Consider the following 20,496-nt stretch of genomic DNA (forward strand, 5'->3'; position numbering starts at 1 on the left):
CTAATTATTGAGATAAAAAAAAAATTTGTGGAAAAAACAAAAAAATGAATAGTAATTGCCTTTTGTCATGGCAACGAGTGGAAACACACAATACTATTTGCAAGGGCAACCACTATTCACGTGAATAGTGGCCGCCCTAGCCCCCCCTTGCCATGGCAATGGGCAAATGGGTGGAGTTGCTCTTAGTAAATCACCTTCCTAAAAAAGGATGATTTAAAATTTTATTTTCTGCCACAGAGCATCCACAATAATGCTCTCTATTTCTTAGCTAAAATTTAGCTAAAAATATAAGAAAGCCATTTAGGAGCTCTCTAAAAAATTTCAACTCCAACCATATTCTCTAATTTGGAGAGTCATAAATGCTATAACTCTTTTTTGATTGGTCCATCTCTATTAAAAAATAAAAAATAAAAAATATTTAGCATTAAATAAATGTTTGAAATACTCATTAAATAAAGCAGTATTAAATTATAAGGAGCCAATAGGAGTCAATTCTCTCTCCTCAGATTTAGGAGCTTCTAGAGAACTCCATATTTTAGGAGGTGCATAGGGAGCATGATTGGAGTTGCATTTTTACGATTCCTCCCTAAAATTTGTCTAAGGAGATGGTTTAGGAAGTCCATTGTAGATGCTTTATTTTACCAGCTCTCTAAAAAATTTCAACTTCAACCATACTCCCTAATTTAAAGAGTCATAAATGCTATAACTCTTTTTTTATTGGTCCATATATATTAAAAAATAAAATAAAAAATAGTTAGCATTAAATAAAGGTTTGAAATACTCATTAAATAAAGCATCATTAAATTATAGGGAGCCACTAGGAGTCCTTTCTCTCTCCTCAGATTTAGGAGCTCTTAGTGGACTCCCTATTTTAGGAGGTAGATATGGAGCATGGTTGGAGTTGCATTTCTACGATTCCATCCTAAAATTTGCCTAAGAAGGTGGCTTAGGGAGTCCATTGTGGACGCTCTTACTAATTCAATTTTTAGTGTAGACTTCTAATTAATAAGCAACTAAGTTTTTTTTTTTTTTTTTCCAACTAGCATACACGCGTTAAAATATAAATCATTGAATCTTATTTTAATGAGGTGGCAGTCTTATATTGAAAATAAGCATATTCTAGCAGTGAAAATTCAAACATAAGATCCAAAAGCCAATTACTAATTCAATTAGTGTAGCCTTCTAATTAATAACCAACAAAAAAGTTTTAATTTTAAACATCATATTGAGTTTCCACAATTTTCTGATTAAAAAAAAAGTTTCCACAATTTGAGAAGATGAGCATTGGAATTTATTTTTGTCTTATTCTATTTCCAAATTTAGCCATTTTAAATTATGAATTACCCAACTTTCGATTATTTTTTCCCTCAGATTTTTATTTTTATTTTAGAAAAAAACCCTTCTATTTAGGTTTTTTAGCACAAATGCCAAAGGCCCAAAATCTTTGGATCTTCACTCTCTCATACTCGGACCTCCGGTTCCTATACCCACAGAGACAGAGCCAAGCCGAAACCTTTGCCTTACTTCCCACCTTCTCGCCCGATCTCCCTTATTTTTTCTACTCTGTTTCTCATTGCTTGCTCGGATTCATAGTCTTTGCATCCAGGTACTTGTTCGTTTCTTCCTTGTTGCTGTTTGTTGGGATATGGTTTTTATTTTTTTGGTTATGTTGATTGATTGCATACTTAAATCTAATTCCTTTCTTATTTTCTTTGATTTATATGAGTTATGAACCTGTAAAGTTTGTTATTTGACAAACTTGAGAAAAATGGTTTCCCTTTTTCTCCCTTGGAATTTAAAGTTTATGGGGATTTTGTATAAGCTGGGTTCTATATGGAATTGGGTCATGGTGGTTTTATGGAAGCTGTGGTTTTGAATCGATTAAAGAGTTCTACTTTGGTAATTAATGTGTTTGCTTTCTGTACTGCTGTGCTCAGCTAGTAACTTGTTGCACGTTATACCATCCAAATATGACATGGGTGACTTGTTGTTATGTTTTCTGCATTTGGCTCATTGGCTTTTCGTCTATCCTTTGCGGAGCAGATGTGATTTTATATGGTTTTGGCACAAAAGGAAATTATGGCACTGAGGAAGAAATTGTTTGAGAGTTCCAATTTCAATGGCAAGATTATGTACACCTTTTCAAGGTATTTTAGCTCAAACAAGATGGACTTAAGGAAGCTAAAGCCTATGATTCAGAAGAGAATCCAAGAACGGGCTAAGGATTATCCAGTACCGGGCATGATTCCAGTGGCCCAGGAGGTCCTTAATTCCCGGAGGCTCCTTATGCAAGGTGTCTCTACCCTCCTCAAAGTGTTACCAGTTATGGCCTGCAAGTAAATCCCTCATCTGCCAAGTTTTACTTTTTATTTGTTCTTTTTTGGTTTGAATTATTTACCATTGAAATCCTTACTTTTCTATTACATAGGTTAAAGATGTTTCGTGAAACAATGTCGACTTTGATCTGCATGTTTTTTTAAAATTATAGGCTTGTGTTATGAGGAAACTTCCATGAAATCTAGGATGATTGAGTGTCTTTATAGATGTCAATAGTGGAATACATACTCAAGCCCTTTTGAAATGCAAATTTTCTTGGATCTGTCCTCTGCAAATTTCTTCATGGAAGCTTCGTAGTTTATGTTCTGTATTTCTTGTCTCAGAAAAATTAGACCACCATATCTACATGTTCCTGAGCTCCCTAAGTACTATTTTTGAGAGCTGCACTAGCTATGTTTTCCAAATTAGAGTTAATCTATTTGATCTCCATTCTCCCTCCTGCTCTGATGGACAGTTTTTGTGACTCAAAAGAAAAGCCAGAGTTTTTCATCCATATCCTACTTTTGCAGGTTCTGCCCAGAAGTATATATAGGCGAGAAAGGCCATGTAATTCAGACTTGTTGTGGTTTCAAACGTCGTGGCAAGAATCGGGTTCATGAATGGATAACTGGTGGTTTAAATGATGTGCTTGCTCCAGTAGAGGCATTTCACCTGAAGCACATGTTCCAGGATGTTATTAAGCACCATCAGAGGTTTGACTTTGAACGTGTTCCTGCAGTTGTTGAGCTATGCTGGCAAGCAGGGGCAAATGATGGAAATCAGTATTCAAATTGGAGCCCGGAAAGTGATTGTTGTAGTGTTGATGGAGCTGAGTCTTTGTCACCTGATGAACTGGTTATGATTGCCAGTGGAACTTTGAAGGCATGGGAAGTTCTCAGAAATGGCGTGGAGAAGTTATTGATGGTTTATCCAGCAAAAGTGTGTAAACATTGTTCAGAAGTTCATGTAGGGCCTTCTGGGCATAAGGCTAGGCTTTGTGGAATTTTTAAGTATGAGAGTTGGCAGGGAACGCACTTTTGGAGAAAGGCAAATGTAGATGATCTTGTGCCTCCAAAGATTGTATGGCGGCGCCGGCCTCAGGATCCTCAAGTGCTTTTGAATGAAGGGAGGGGCTTTTATGGGCATGCTCCAGCAGTAGTAGAACTGTGCACACAGGCAGGTGCCATTGCACCCTCGAAGTATCACTGTTTGATGAAACTACAGGGTGTAGCTACACTTTGAAATCGAAGTTTGTACCATCCAAAAGATCAAATGTAAATGCAGTTGATTCCAAGGTGGGAAATTGAAGCCCAGCAGGAGCTCCCTGGGATCGCAGATGTGTGTAAAATTGTTTAACTATGACGTTTGATGATATGAAGCGGAAGTTGGAGCCCCACGGAAGCTCCCTTGTCATCTGATCTTAACCATCAGATGAATGACGATGGGTCGAAGATGGAACCCTCAATGAAATGGCGTGTATTGCCCCCTTGACATGGATCATGAAAGAGCCGAGGAAATGTGTAGCTCTGCTTTTGCTATGGACACAGAAACAAGATATAGTGGAAAGAGTAAGAAAGGGGTTAAACTCATAGGAAATTAAGTTGATATTTTCTTGTTCTTAATGATCTTATAGATGGTTAATACAACATGATGAATAATTAAAATCCCTAACGGAATCGAATGCTCGGTTGTGCTTCTCCAATAGATTTTAAATATAATTAGATTAGTTTAAATTTCATTTTCAGCTATAGCACCACTCTTCTTGCATGTCAATATCCGCTGCGATGGACGGTCCCTTTAAACACATATATGGGATCTCCATCTTCAACACCATGCCACCTGAGGCTACAATTGTCACGCATGGTCCTCTGCTTGTGTATGAACAAATAATCATCAATTGGAAGAAGTTTCCTGCTTAAAAGCAGTTGCCTCATCTCATTAACTGTGCTTGAGTCCTTCATTTTCAAAGGAATTCTGGATGCATTAAGCAAGCTTGAGGAAGTTTGTACCACAAGACTCAATCTCCTTGAAGGAGGATTATCCGTCAGACGATTCACGGTCTTGAGGAACACAAGGATTTCAGAAAATTCACGTATGCCGTACTCGCTTAAGTTACGAATATCTTCTTCTAACTCAATTCCACAAAAGAAGAGTGACATTCTTTTGATGGGTGTACCATAAAGAATGTGGATTGTATCTTTAAGGCTACTCACTGTTTCTGTTCTGTTCACCTCTATGTGATGCTGTATTGCTGAAAATTTTATGATAATCGGAATCGTACTAGAACGGTGAAAAGGAGGTTCCGTGCATTTGATTGTGAGGTTAATTTTTGTACCTTCAGTGACAATTGGATAGTCGTCCATGTCTAGTCCATCTTCTAATTCCCATCCCCACAATGCAAGGGTTTGTGAAGCCATTGGGATGCCCAAGAGTTGTGCAATCTTCCCTTTGATTTCAAGGACAGGTTCTTTGAGACCCACTTCTATGGTGAATTCATGTCCCCATGTATCAATAATGACCCTCATCTTGTCACTCATAACTGGCCTATAGTTTCTCTTGCTCTGTGAGACTGAAAAAAACCAAAATACAAATAAGAACACTGAATGGCAGATGGGTTTTTAATTTTATGCTGGTGAAGAACGGTTTTTAAGTTGACAATGACTTTGATCTTAGAGTCATGTCAAAAACATGAGTTTTCCATCATTCTATTTGTATTTGTATCTGAATTCATGCAAAAAGCATTCTCTACTACTTTGATCATGAGCATATAATTCATGAAGGACGCACACACCATATTTAATTAATTAGTGGTAGAGCTAATTAAGCAAGATTATTGCACAGTTTTTAATTAAGTGCATTTTTCGACAGGATGCTACTTCTAGGTTAAAAGGGAAAAATGTTGTTTGGTCAGGAATTCTAGAAGGAATATATCCATGTTGTAGTCATTTTGTACATACATTCAACTGTGTAAAACTTGTCTGTATCTGACATTCAATAACTTGATTGTGACGATGATTTTGTATCAATATTCCAGGAAAATCATTAACTCGATGCAATTATTTTGATTAGTTTGTGGTTGTGCGAGTGAGTGGCATTTTGTTATTTTGTTGGAATTATGTTTCACTATCATGGCCAGCCTTGAGATTTTGAAGGCCCTGTACAAACCTTAAATTGGGGCCTCACATAAGCTAACACAAACTTACATCATTACGTAATGTCATACAATAAATGTTTTTTTTCTTAAAGTGACCAAAGTACCCCTACTCCCAAGGACAAAATTGAAATTTCACAAAATAATTAAATTGGATTAAATCGATTAAATTGGATCAGGGATTTTACAACTTTTGAATAATCATCGTGATTGTGACGATGAGTTTTTGTCATCATAGATCATATTCAGATATTAAATATTTTTTAACACCTAATTTATTTTATATCAATATTTCATAAACATCATTAATTATTTTGGTTGAGTTAGTTGGATGCATTATTTTCGCAAAATTGAATATCTGAGCATAATTGCTGACTAATTCCTTGTGATCTTTCAGTTTGTGGTTGTGACCACTTGATTTGGGAGCAATTGAAGCAGAACGTGGACATGCATATTGTTGACTAATTCCTTGTGATCTTGGACATGCATATTGTTGACTAATTCCTTGTGATCTTTCAGTTTGTGGTTGTGACCACTTGATTTGGGAGCAATTGAAGCAGAACGTGGACATGCATATTGCTGACTAATTTCTTTTGATCTTTCAGTTTGTGGTTGTGAAAGGAGCTGGGATATTGAATGTTGGTGTTGATATCAGACAAGCCTTTAACACAAGCGTGTTCTGAAGTCGTGCCTTGAATAGAAGTTGAGGCCCTGCAAACCAACAAAACTAGGAACGTCTTTGTGTCAATATATAACAGTTGTTAAACATATATTATACACATAAAAAAAATTGGGGCTCCTCAAAAATCAGAGGCCTTGGTGGCACCACTTGCACACCCTCAAAGCCACCCATGTTCACTATCCAATATGAAAAAGGAATCTTAGTGCCCTTTTTGACAGTATGCTACTTCTAGGTTAAAATGGAAAAATGTTGTTGGGTCAGGAATTCTAGAAGGAATATATCCATGTTGTCTTTAGTCATTTTGTACATACATTCAACTGTGTAAAACTTGTCTATATCGGACATTCAATAACTGTGTAAAATTCAATTTTGTATGAGCATGTGTTTATGAATCATAGTCTTCCCTGTTAGCCCGTTACCAAATGTGCGAGACTGAGTCATACCTCAAACTAAACATTTTCAAATTATAGCACACTCTGGCATAACCTTGAGAATATTGGGTCTTTGACTTTGTTTTCACACTTAATCTGCAACGCCATCATCTTAACAAATTGTGCATGCTAATTAAGTCAGCAATTTAATTAAATCATGACCAACCATCAGTAATGGAAATTTTAGACCCAATCTCTTTGTAGAATGGCATTTTATACTCCAGGAAGCATCGTTGCCAGTTCTCGTACGTATAGTATGCTCTACGTACGTAGTTTACGTTCTCAATTTTAATAATTTTGCCAAGTAATAGTTAATACAGATGTAATCAATGTTTAATACATAACTATGTTATCTGATTGATGATTGCCACGAAATTTCATTGACTTCTTTAGAAACAATGTAAAATGCAATTTCTGTTATAAAATTCTGTTCTTATCTGTAATAGGCCAAATTCTCTGCATGAATTAGCATGCTATTGATAAGGTCAACATCTCTCAAACTGATTATATTATAATTTTTTGTTTTTTTTTTGTTTTTTGTTAATACTCTGCAATCAAACATATTCCAGTTTTCAACATGAATTCTTAATTATTTCTTTCAATCGTTTCCTCAATCCCGCTACTGTGACATTATTTTCATACTTCCCCAATTGGTCTAAGCATTACTAGTGTTGAAGAATATAAAGTCTTACATCGGAAACTTGACTAAATAAATTACAAAGTGGTTTAGTTTTTAATAATGCCGAAGTCTTTTCTGATAAAACCTCACACCTACTCGGAGGCCTTACTGTTAGATAAATTACAATTTATTTGATATTTCTTAACTCTAATTTTCTGTTGCCTTTAATTTGCACTGGGTTCTGTCTGAAGATTTATCCTTTTTCTTTTCATTATTTATTTTTTGGAGAGGAAGTTGTCAAATCGTCAACTCTTAAGGACAGTATGTTCTGACAAATTCCAAGGCTTAAACATAACTATAAAACCCATGACACATGTCTCGTACCATATCACACTGGTAATTCGTATCGACCATACGTCTATCTAAAGACAATGGCTACTCAGAAGCTTATCTCAGTTTTGTTGCTTCAACTCCTGCTTGTTCTGTTGGCCTCAGACTTCAGCAATGGGCAGAAGTTGAAAGTTGGGTTTTACCACAAAACATGCCCAAACTTAGAGACTATTGTGGCAAAAACTACTCAGCATTACATATCTCGCGCACCAACTCTTGCTGCTCCTTTGTTAAGGCTGCATTTTCATGATTGTTTTGTGAGGGTATGTTGTTTGGTTGCATTCATTACTTGCCTAATCCATCAAATGTTGATCAGGCAATATGTACTTGTATGCATTACTAGTCCATGCATGCACATAATTTCCTCCACTAAAAAAGTTGCAGAACAATTGTTAAGGACTGAATTTTGTTCCTAGCTAACTCCATTAAATTTTGATTTGCAGGGATGTGATGGCTCTGTGCTGTTGAATTCCACCGCGAGCAATAGCGCTGAGAAAGATGCAATCCCCAACCTAAGCTTAAGAGGGTTCCATGTCATAGATGCTGCGAAATCTGCAGTAGAAAAGAAGTGTCCTGGTGTTGTTTCTTGTGCTGATATCTTGGCATTGGTAGCTCGAGACGCAGTAAGAATGGTAAAAAGAAACTAATCTTGTATCCACATAATTCTATAATTTTACTGCATATGTTGTTAAATAATCGGGTAGCCTTACTGAATCGATATTTTAATTTCAGCTTCCTGGATCATTTTGGGAGGTTCCGACAGGACGTAGAGATGGAAGAGTGTCAGTAAACTCAGAGGCCTTAAGAGGGTTACCATCTCCTTTTTCAAACATAACACAGCTCAAAGCAACATTTGCTTCAAAGGGTCTAGGTGTTAAAGACCTAGTGGTTCTATCAGGTGACGAATCTTAAGTTTGATAAAGAATTTTTTGTTTGTCTGGTTGTTTTTGTTTCATGAAACTCTAACTTATAAGCTCCTTTTTTTTTTTCTTTTTTTTTTCCCCCTGTCTCAGGAGGACACACCATCGGAACATCTCACTGCGATTCCTTTTCAAGTCGCTTGTACAATTTCACCGATAAAGGAGACACAGACCCGAAGTTGGACAAAAACTACATAGCTCGGCTGAAGAAAAAATGTAAGCCAGGGGACACCAAAACCCTGGTTGAAATGGACCCTGGAAGCTTCAAATCATTTGATGAAGATTACTACACTCTTGTCGCCAAAAGAAGAGGACTTTTCCATTCTGATTCAGCTCTTCTTGATGACCCTGAGACAAGAGCTTATGTGATACAGCAAGCCACCTCTCATGGAGCCACCTTCCTAAAAGACTTTGGTGCCTCAATGGTAAATATGGGAAACATTGGGGTCCTCACGGGCAACTCAGGTGAAATAAGGAAGCAATGTGCTCTTGTTAATTGAGGGCAAATGCAAGTAAGTAAGTTCATATATTTTCTGTATATTTTTGTTTCAGCTGGTGATCGTTTGGATTTTCAAGTGTAATATAAGTTGGCTTGTTGAAGGAAAAGTATGAACCTCCCGACATAATTTCATCATCACTAATTAAATAATGGGGTTTTATTATTTTAAGTTCGACCCATTTGAGACGCAAGTCTCTTAATTACAATCCCTTGCTTCAAAGGAACACCTTTTGATTGCATCATAAAAAAACAGAACGTGTGTAATATAAGTTCGCTGTTCCAAAAGGTTGCAGCCAATAGTTGGTAACCAGGTCATGTGATTTTGCAGTGTTATGGTGGTGGAGCCTTCACCATATATATCGTGCAGCTTCTCAATTATTTTCCGGGTAAATAAAGTATTGTGGGGCATTTTAATCTTATAAAAACGATTATTAATTGCAAATTAATAAAGCTTAAATATTCGTTTGAGACAGAAATATTTGTTTGTGTACAGCTTGCTTGAATGCTAATAAAGGGCCAGAGACAATTGTTCGCCAACTTTCTTTAACGGATCTGAATTCTGATTGTGTTGATTATTATAATCTAAGCCGACATGGTCCACCAGTTAGATATTGGCAAAATATCACAATAAAATATTTCTGTTATAAAATAATCTGAGATATGTGCGGATATTGAGCTGTACGTAAAATAGATAAGACACAGCTTTTAACGAGGTTCGGCTATGCCTACGTCCTCGGAGAGCAGCAGCGGCAACCTTTCACTATAAAAATCTGTGGCTACAACTTTAGTGTTTACAACATATGTGGCTCACTGAATTTTCTCTCTAGGAAAATTTCTCTCTGCTTTCTCTTCTCTCTTTTCTTTCTTTTTCTTCTTCTCTTTTCTTTCTTTCCGTTTCTCTTCTTATTTATAGGCTGAGAAAATCACTATTCATCACTATTCATCACTATTCACCCGGGACAGACAAACTCTATCAAAGCCGCCAAATGAACAGTAATGAATAGTTAATGAACAGTAATGAATAGTTAGTGGGCTCCACATAAAGACTTTTACAACACTCCCCCTTGGAGACCACATGTCCCTAGATTGGTTGCCTCATTAAAACCTTGCTTGAAAAAACCCAGTGGGAAAATCTATGCGAAGGAAAAGAAGTACAACGTGCATATGTCCTATGTTAGAGGACTCTTGAATGCTCCCCCTGATTTTGCATGCTCCAACTTGATTGCTTGCAGAGTTGTCGTAATCCGATGCCATGCACTAACCTTTGGAAAGTATATTTCGGCAATGATTTAGTGAAGAGATCTGCCAGGTTATCACTTGAGCGAATTTGTCTGACTTTGATTTCTTGACTCTTCTGGAGCTCATGTGTATAGAAAAACTTTGGTGATATGTGTTTGGTCCTGTCACCTTTGATATATCCTCCTGAGCAATACAAGCTGCATTGTCCTCATTCAGAATTGTTGGAGTGTCTGTTGTTGAGGGTAGGGCACATGTGCTTCGGATGTGATGGATTACCGACCCTAACCAAACGCATTCACGACTGGCTTCATGGAGGGCAAGTATTTCTGAGTGATTGGAAGATGTGGCCACTAATGTTTGTTTTGTTGACCTCCATGAGATCGCAGTTCCTCCACATGTAAATACATATCCAGTCCGTGATCGTCCTTGATGTGGATCAGAGAGATATCCTGCATCAGCATAACCAATAATACTCTGGGCGTTGGTCGATTCACTAGAATAGAATAACCCCATGTCTGTTGTCCCACGAAGGTATCGTAGAACATGTTTGATGCCGGTCCAGTGTCGCCATGTTGGAGCAGAACTGTACCTTGCTAACAGATTGACTGAGAATGATATGTCTGGTCTGGTACATTGTGGTAGGTACAATAAAGCACCTATGGCACTAAGATATGGTACTTCTGGACCAAGGACTATCTCATCATCCCCTTTTGGACGATATGGGTCTTTCTTAATGTCAAGCGATCGAACGACCATTTGAGTGCTAAGTGGATGGGCTTTATCCATGCCAAACCGTTTCAATACTTTCTCAGTGTAAGTTGATTGATGCACCAAAATTCCATTAGCATTGTGCTCAATCTGCAAGCCAAGACAATATTTTGTCTTTCCAAGGTCCTTCATCTCAAACTCACGCTTGAGATAATTAACAGTCCTTTGAAGCTCTTCAGAAGTTCCAATTAGATTCATATCATCGACATATACTGCCACAATCGCAAATCCAGACTCTGATTTCTTAATAAACACACATGGGCAAATAGGATCATTTGTGTATCCTTCCTTCAATAAATACTTACTGAGACGATTGTACCACATTCGTCCAGATTGTTTTAGCCCATATAATGATCTTCTCAATTTAACTGAGAACATGCCCCGTGGTTTATTTCTGGCTGCTTCAGGCAACCTCAATCCTTCTGGAACTTTCATGTATATATCTGTATCCAATTCTCCATACAAATATGCGGTAATGACATCCATGAGTCTCATTTCAAGTTTTTCTGAAACCGCCAAACTTATTAGGTAACGGAATGTAATTGTGTCCATTACTAGAGAGTACGTTTCCATATAATCAATTCCAGGCCTTTGTGAAAAACCTTGCGCAACGAGTCGCGCTTTATACCTTGAGATCTCATTTTTCTCATTGCGCTTTCTTGTAAATACCCACTTGTAACCTACAGGGTTCACATTGGGTGGAGTTGGAATTATATGTCCAAAAACACTCCTTTTTTTCAAAGAATTTAATTCTGCCTGGATTGCATCTTTCCACTTAGGCCAATCTTGCCTCTGTGCACATTCATTAATAGAGCAAGGTTCAATATCATCATCTTTTATGATTTCAGCAGCCACTGAGAATGCAAATATATCATCGATGATCATCTCATTTCTACTCCACAATTCATCAATGGACGTAGAATTTATGGAGATTTCTTGACTTTCAGGTACGGTTGCCACTTTAGGTGCACTTGTCTCACCAATGACGTTTTCCTTGTCAAGAAGTACCTGTCCCTCTTTAGGGGCATTTGAATTATGAATTGTGGGCTCTCTATTAATTTCATTTGGATTCATTTTGCCCATCAACTTCCTCTTTCGAGGAACTGAATCCCTTTAGCCTAGTGGTCTGCCACGTTTTAGGCGTGCAGCAGATGAACCATTTGCTGGCACATTGCTTTGTCCATCATGGACATCAATCCGTGCTGGTGCATTTGCAGTTGGGATATGAGATTTTGTCACCTTTGCTGCATCATTAAATGCATCTGGCATCTGATTTGCAATACTTTGGAGGTGAACGATCCTTCTCCCTTCGTTTTCGCATTGAGCAGTATGAGGATCGAGATGAGACAATGTGGATACATTCCATGACAATTCATGTCGTTTTTCAGGAATGAGTTTGCCTTGTTCTTTAGACACAGATTTTTCCCCCCCTAATGGTGGGAAGATTGTCTCATCAAAATCACAATCCGCAAATCGTGCGGAAAAAATATCACCCGTCAGGGGTTCCAAGTATTTGATGATAGATGGTGAATCAAAACCAACATAAATTCCCAATCTGCGTTGAGGGCCCATCTTAGTACGTTGCGGTGGTGCAATAGGCACATATACCGCACACCCAAAAAATTTTAAATGTGAAATGTTTGGTTGATTTCCCAATACGAGTTGTATTGGAGAACATTGATTGTTGGCAACAGGCCTCAATCGCACAAGTGATGCTGCATGTAAAATGGCATATCCCCAAGCAGAAATTGGCAACTTTGTTTTCATTAGCAAAGTGCGCGCTATCAATTGAAGGCGTTTAATTAAAGCTTCTGCCAAGCCATTTTGAGTATGCACATGGGGAACAGGATGTTCAATATCAATGCCTAGTGACATGCAGTAGTCATCAAAAGTTTGAGATGTAAATTCACCAGCATTATCGAGTCTGATTGACTTAATGGGATAATCTAGGAATTGGGCTCGTAATTTAATTATCTGAGCCAAAAGCCTAGCAAATGCCATATTCCGAGTAGATAAAAGACAAACATGTGACCATCGGGTAGATGCGCCCACCAAGACCATAAAGTACCGAAATGGTCCACATGGGGGATGAATAGGTCCACAAATGTCCCCTTGAATTCTCTGCAAAAATGATGGAGACTCAACATCAACCTTTAGTTGTGATGGTCTGATCACCAACTTCCCTTGTGAACAAGCTCGGCAAAAGATGTCACTTGATAACATAATGTGTTTAGTCAATAAGGGATGTCCTTTAGAGTTGGTGATGATCCTGCGCATCATGGTGGATCCAAGATGACCCAACCTGTCATGCCAAAGCTTAAAAGCATTTGAGCCAGTGGACTCTTGGTCCATGATACTATGTGCCTCAATTGTCCGTATGGTTGTGTAATACAACCCCGATGAGAGCTCACAAAGCTTCTCCAGTATACGCTTTTGGGTATCACTGGAGGTAATACAAAGATATTCCATGTTTTCCTCTTTCTTTGTTTCAACATGGTAGCCATTCAAACGTATATCTTTGAAACTCAATAGATTCCTTCTGGAGTTAGATGAATACAAAGCATCTGGAATGGACAGGATTGTTCCATTCGGTAACATAATTTGGGCTCTTCCTGAACCTTCAATCAGATTTGCAGGACCTGATATGGTTGTTACCTTTGCTTTTGTAAGCATTAATTTTGAGAAATACTTCCGATCTTGAAGGATCGAATGAGTAGTTGCGCTGTCTGCGAGACAAATATCTCTGCCATAGCCTTTGTTTTGAGGGCATCCATAATTTACATCCATACCACCAAATAAGTAAAATAAGCTGAAATCAATAAAGAAGACAACATTACCACTTTTATTGGATTGAAATTTAAACAACACTTCAGCTAATACAAATAGTACAGCTAATACAAATAGTACATTAAGGAATTTAATCTAATTCGGACTCATAACCTTCATTCCCTCTTTTAGTAACAAAATCAGAAACATCTAGATGCGTCTTGTTTAGCTGACGTGATATTTCTGATGAGCCATCTTTGGCTAGCGGAGCATGATCAATGTAATTTATCTCCACTTTCCTATTCTTAAGTGAAGCTTGATAAAGATCCGCCAAATGCCTGGGCGTACGACATGTGCGCACCAAATGTCCCTTTGCACCACATCTGTGACAAGGGCTATCAACATTTCTAGGCACATGGCTCATCTGTGCCTTTCCCTTATTACGGGATGCATTTTTGCCGTTCGTGGATGGACCACTCCTTGGACCTAAACCCTCTGAACGAGCACCACGATTTTTTTCTATTTCCTTGCCAGTGGCCACGCTTGCCCCATCGCCCACGTTTGTGGATATTACCACGAGATGAAGTGGCATTCACTTCCTGAGATGCAGCATTTATTTCAGGAAGTGGCGCTGAGCCCGTTGGGCGAGATTGGTGATTCTTTAATAATAGCTCATTATTCTGCTCAACTAACAAGAGGCAAGATACAAGTTCCGAGTACTTCTTGAAACTGCTATGTCTGTATTGCTGTTGAAGGAGGACATTTGAAGCATGAAAAGTGCTCAGAGTTTTTTTCGAGCATATCCTCCTCAGATATATTTTCTCCACATAGCCTCATTAATGAGGTAATTCTGTGCATAGCAGAGTTATACTCGGACACTGACTTGTAATCTTGAAATCTCAAGTGGGTCCATTCGTATCTAGCTCTTGGAAGAGTCATCGTCTTCTGGTGATGATATCTTTCACCTAGAGCTTTCCACAGAACCAACGGTTCATCAACCACCACATATTCGCTTTTCAGCGCCTCATGGATGTGGCGGCGAAGAAAGATCATGGCCTTCGAATTCTCTTCAGGCGAAGCATTATTCTCATCTACAATTGTTTGTCCGAGGCCATTGGCTCGTAGATGAATTTTGGCATCCAGGACCCATGATAAAAAGTTGTCCCCGGAAAGGTCCAAGGCCGCAAACTCCAGTTTTGCCAAATTTGCCATCCAAAACTTTAGGCTTGAGATCTGAGACATTTAAACCACTTATTAATATGAATTTCTTTATTCAGGTATATTAATTGAAAATAAATTGTCATGAATTTGCTGTCCAAAACTTTAGGTTCGAGATCTGGAACATTTAAACCACTTATTAATAGGAATTTCTTTATTATTAATAAAGTGTCATGAATTTGCTGTCCAAAACTTTAGGTTCGAGATCTGGAACATTTAAACCACTTATTAATAGGAATTTCTTTATTCAGGTATATTAATTGATGATAAAAATAAATTGTCATGAATTAAATTGTTTGCTGTATGGACGTTAATCCCGCACCATATTTTAAATGACAGTAAAAGCGTGGACGATTATTCCGCACCACCCTTTAAAGTAGGTTAATTTGCCGCACCATACTTTAAATAACAGTAAAGGAGACAGAGGAATAACCACATAGTGTTGAGTTGAAAAAATTTCAGAAATAAAAGGAGAGACTATCGTGCTGATAACGTGTTATAAAATAACCTGAGATATGTGCGGATATTGAGATGTACGTAAAATAGATAAGACACAGCTTTTAACGAGGTTCGGCTATGCCTACGTCCTCGGAGAGCAGCAGTGGTAACCTTTCACTATAAAATGATATGGCTACAACTTTAGTGTTTACAACATATGTGGCTCACTGAAGTTTCTTTCTAGGAAAACTTCTCTCTGCTTTCTCTTCTCTCTTTTCTTTCCTTTTTTTCTTCTTCTTCTTTTTCTTTCTGTTTCTCTTCTTAGAAACAAAGGGTTTTCCCTATTTGTTTTAATTTTGTTATGATTTTCATCTAATCATTATAGGCAGCTGCGGCTCACGTTGGCTCTTCACCTGCATTTCGGCATCGGATCTCCACCACCATCTTTTTTGCAATTTCTTTATGGTTGGAATAAGTTGCAGAGACTCTTTGGATTCTCTGCGTAGTTTTCACCTCTCCTTTTGTGAGAGCTTTTCATCTCTCCTTTGTGAGAGTTTTATTTGTATTGTTATGGCTTGATTTTTTCAAGCTTTATCCTTTTTTATTTATTATTCTAAGTTTGCAATTTTAGTTGGGATGCCTATGCTAAAGTTTCTTTGATCCTGCCTGATCGTTAGTGGAGACACACCAGATTGTCTTACTTTTGATATTAGACTGCTCAGTTATTGTAATAGCCCTTTTGTGGCTAGTTTGTATTGGTACTTTGTGACTAGTAGCCTTTTTGGTTGAATTATGAATACAATCATAGAATTTCTCAACTAAAAAAAAAAAAAAAACTTTGTTGTATTTTGGCTCTGTTAAATATGCAGCATAGTCGTGATTATTATTTTTTTACCCTATTAATAGGAGTTCTACCGTAGTCGTGATTATCTTTTATACTTGATGAAAATTTGTACTAGATATTTGTTTGGATTTGAGTATAGGTTCAAATGATTGATTGCGTATGCCACCATTGTAATCAAGTCTTTCTATTTTTATCAATGATATTTATGTCGTTTGGGGCAGTATAAAAAATAATAAAATAATAAAAAAGGTATGCAGTTAATGACTGGAAGTGCATGGCAAAAAGAGAGAGAGAGAGAGAGAGCAAAGAATCAATAAAAACAATCTTTTTCCTTCCAAAGTACTTATAGCCTCTGCATGCTTAAAAGTTTGATTAAAAATTAGATTAAGGCTAACAAAAGATATTTATCATCTGATGTATGATCACTTTAAGCATTTTCTTTAACTTTAATTTTAATTATTCACTCTAATGGAAGCTTAAAGTGGATTCTCTTAATATGTTTTTCAATGATATGAGATAAAGAGCTATATAAGTAATTGATGATGTTACACTTTGTCTCAAACTTCATAGGCTCATAGCATAGCATAATGATTTTGCAGGGATGAAGCCAAAATTATTAGGGTTTTGGCTTTATAGACCATGTTACCAAAAGATCAGTAGGAAAAATATGTCGAAAAACCCCATTGGCCTAACACAAAGGAGAAAGTCAACTTGGTCTGGTTGTTCAAAAACTTGGACGCTCCCAAATATTGAATTAAGGATAATGCTTGCCTCTTTCAAAGAGATACTCCTTCCTGCGAAACACACATATGTAAAAATAATTCTTAAAAAAATAAAAATAAAAATTTATGCACACATATCACATTGTAATTAATAGAAATATAAGAGTTTCTATTTACATGATAACGAGGGAAGTATTTTCCTTCAATTAATTATGATCTTAAATACATCATCAACAGAATCATTCACATCCTATGTAGCCCAGTGTGGTTTTTTTTAAAAGAAAAAAGTATATCAAATTTATATATTTAACTTATTTTCAATATTAGCCCAGTCAATGGCGCTATATAGATTACCTTATTTTCATTTTCAACATTTAAGTAAATTGAGTAAGATAAAAATAAAGAAGGAAGTACCCCCCATTTGGATTCAAATAAAAATACTAAAAAATTAAATTCCCACTAAATCAAAATATGAAAAATCAGTTTTAGTGCAAAATACGATTTAAGCTAAACATGATGGCTCATTAAGTCAATATATACTTCATACTAAAATCCCGTAAAATCAAGTTTTCTTATTTGATGTGTGAGGAATAAAAGCCGCCAAAAATTATTTTGAGGAAATGATTATTCCGCAAACCCATTTTTCATACTTAATCAATATTTTTACATACAACAACTTTTCATGTATGATATGAATGCATGAAGGAACTTAAGATCAATCTAGGTAAAAAGCCTTAGATGTTCAATCCACTATGGAATTAAACCCTATTTGGTTTATGTTAAAACTTATTAAAAATTAGTCTATGAAGCTATGAACTAACTTCGTTTATATGATTTATTGTTTACTTTTATTTCTAAAAAGACTATAGAAATTGTAAGTACCAATAAAAAATAATCATTAAATTTTAAGCTAATAATACTTTAGCTAGCCCACTAGTTGAAAAATTCCTAGTTTCGCCCTTGAACAGAAGATAAGACAAGTCGTCTCTATTAATATTGTTTTTTCCCATTTTGTCTTTTTCATTGCATAATATTCTGTTTTTTTTTTAATTTTATAAAAAATTAAGACCAGCCACGCAGGTGGCAGCATATAGCCATTAATTGATAAGAAAATTGGATAGGTGAGAAGAAATTATAAAAATTAAAATTTCCAGTACCGGAGCAGTTGAGTTTTCTGCTTTATTATGCAAACTTCAGATCAACATCCACCAAATCCACGTTAATATATACACACAGAGTCATATATCTATATATAAAGCCGCCACCGTTGACTGCTAAACTTAAAACTGTTACCAAGTTGTAATCAAGTCACCTTAATTAAGGAACATAAATTTATATAATCTCCAATTAATTATGAAAAAAAACATAAATTATGGTGGCAATGGGACCATAAAAGATGTGTGTTGTCAGTCAGACGCTAGCTTCAGACATAATCCATCATCAAAGTGAATTTTGAATTTACTTTGCTTGTTATCTTATGAGGGACAAGCCTAACTGCTCATATAAGTAATAATTTTTATTAAAATATGATAAAAGCTTTGCCTCCAAGCACTCCAAGCACATGTTAGTTGGCTAGCTGGATTATTTTCGTCACCCTGCAATTTTCTTATTTTTCACAGCTCAAGTTGAAGCTGGGGTCTATAAATTTCCAGTCCTAAATTTGGAACTGCAACTACATTCAAGTTTACAGCTGAAGCTTGTCTGCAAACGAAAATGGGATCGGTTCGTTTTTCCGGGATTTTATTAGCTTCATGCTTTTTGGTGATTTTAGGCCTCAGTGAAGCTCAGTTGCAGTTGGGTTTTTATGCCAAGAACTGCCCAAAAGCAGAGAAGATTGTGAAGGATTTTGTAGATGAACACATACACAATGCACCTTCAGTTGCAGCAGCCCTCATAAGAATGCACTTCCATGACTGCTTTGTCAGGGTTTGTGTTCATCATCTTCTGGGCCCAAGATTCTGCAGTCTACTTTGTTAGTGTCAGAATTAAATTTTTTAAAACTAATTAATTTTTTTTAAATGTTTTTGCTTGACAGGGTTGTGATGCATCTGTTCTTCTGAACTCAACTTCAAGTAACCAAGCTGAAAAAGTTGCCCCTCCAAATCTAACACTCAGAGGCTTTAACTTCATTGACAGAATCAAGACCCTACTTGAAGCTGAATGCCCTGGAGTAGTTTCTTGTGCAGATGCTATTGCTTTGGCAGCAAGAGACTCTATTGTAGCAACAGTAAGATCTCCAACCAATCATCCAAGTTTTAAAAGTAAATTTTATTAAAACTGAGTGAACTTATTATGTTTTTTTTTTTTTTTTCTTTAAATCCTTTTCCTTGGTTTGGTTAGGGAGGTCCATTTTGGAAGGTTCCAACAGGTAGAAGAGATGGGGTGATCTCAAGGAGAGCAGAAGCCTTAGCCAACATCCCAGCCCCAACCAGCAATTTCACCACTCTCCAAACAAGTTTTGGTAATGTTGGTCTTGATTTGATGGACTTGGTCTTGCTCTCAGGTAAATCTAAACGTTGAATAGAAAATGTTGCCTTTCCAAATAACCTACATGTTATGTTGGCAAATTGTCAATTTGAACTATCGATTAAGTGCCCTTGTATATATCGTATATATAAATATAGAGAGCCAAATACGGCCTACTACTATGTAATATTCTCTTAAGAGACTTATGTTGTTTCTATGTTAACAAACTGTTAATTTGAACTACTAATCGGGTAAACTCATATATATATATATATATATAAATATATAGAATTAATTTGATATAATATTAACGGCTACTGAGTAATATTCTCTTACGAGACTTATGTTCTTGCAAAATTGTGAATGCAGGGGCTCACACAATTGGTATCTCTCATTGCTCATCATTTTCGAACCGTCTTTACAATTTCACCGGAGTGGGTGACCAGGACCCGGCTTTGGACAAGCAATACGCAGCGAATCTCAAGGCAAACAAGTGCAAAAGTTCAACTGATAATACTACAATAGTTGAAATGGACCCTGGAAGCCACAGGACATTTGACCTCAGCTACTACACACTTTTGCTCAAAAGACGAGGCCTCTTTCAATCTGATGCTGCTTTAACCACAAGCTCAACCACCCTTAATTATATCAACCAGCTCCTCAAAGGTCCACTTCAGAATTTCTATGACGAATTTGCCAAGTCCATGGAGAAAATGGGTCGGATTAATGTTAAGACTGGATCAGCTGGTGAGATTAGGAAGCAATGTGCAGTTGTTAATAGCTAGGAATAATCTTTGGTTAAATAATTTCTCAGTCTTTTCTTATTAGTATTTTTTTTTTTTTTTCGTTTTCGGTGTGGCAATGTTTATGTATGCTTTTTTATTTATTTAAAGAGTATAGGTTGATTGGGTTTGTATGAAATTATGAATAAATGAGGTCCATCGATCGGAGTGTTGCTTTCTTTCTCAGTCAACATCATGTTTGTTTTATGTGATTCTAAATCATTATATTGTATATTAATTTTTGT

General features: G+C 36.7%; 4 protein-coding genes across 4 annotated transcripts; 3 read left to right on the forward strand and 1 right to left on the reverse strand.

Annotated features, from left to right (window-relative positions):
- The first annotated feature begins 1,449 nt into the window (after positions 1 to 1,449).
- LOC117623403 (APO protein 4, mitochondrial) lies at positions 1,450 to 4,054 on the forward strand. The gene is made up of 3 exons (XM_034354369.1): positions 1,450 to 1,606; positions 2,044 to 2,336; positions 2,847 to 4,054. Exons 2-3 carry the CDS (start codon positions 2,056 to 2,058, stop codon positions 3,556 to 3,558), a joined length of 993 nt encoding a protein of 330 aa, XP_034210260.1. The 5' UTR covers positions 1,450 to 1,606; positions 2,044 to 2,055; the 3' UTR covers positions 3,559 to 4,054.
- Positions 4,055 to 4,085: 31 nt separating this feature from the next.
- On the reverse strand, positions 4,086 to 4,841 carry LOC117623404 (ubiquitin-like protein ISG15). The gene has a single exon (XM_034354370.1). It carries the CDS (start codon positions 4,839 to 4,841, stop codon positions 4,086 to 4,088), a length of 756 nt encoding a protein of 251 aa, XP_034210261.1.
- A 2,789-nt stretch (positions 4,842 to 7,630) lies between these two features.
- On the forward strand, positions 7,631 to 9,009 carry LOC117623033 (peroxidase 27-like). Its single transcript, XM_034353872.1, has 4 exons — positions 7,631 to 7,852; positions 8,033 to 8,221; positions 8,322 to 8,487; positions 8,603 to 9,009. The coding sequence occupies exons 1-4, from the start codon at positions 7,631 to 7,633 to the stop codon at positions 9,007 to 9,009; spliced, it is 984 nt and encodes a 327-aa protein (XP_034209763.1).
- A 9,558-nt stretch (positions 9,010 to 18,567) lies between these two features.
- Positions 18,568 to 20,430, forward strand: LOC117622369 (peroxidase 3). The gene is made up of 4 exons (XM_034353020.1): positions 18,568 to 18,929; positions 19,039 to 19,230; positions 19,344 to 19,506; positions 19,839 to 20,430. Exons 1-4 carry the CDS (start codon positions 18,717 to 18,719, stop codon positions 20,252 to 20,254), a joined length of 984 nt encoding a protein of 327 aa, XP_034208911.1. The 5' UTR covers positions 18,568 to 18,716; the 3' UTR covers positions 20,255 to 20,430.
- Positions 20,431 to 20,496: the final 66 nt, after the last annotated feature.

This window comes from Prunus dulcis, chromosome 3 (genome assembly GCF_902201215.1).
Source record: "Prunus dulcis chromosome 3, ALMONDv2, whole genome shotgun sequence".
In the NCBI taxonomy this organism is placed as follows: domain Eukaryota; kingdom Viridiplantae; phylum Streptophyta; class Magnoliopsida; order Rosales; family Rosaceae; genus Prunus; species Prunus dulcis.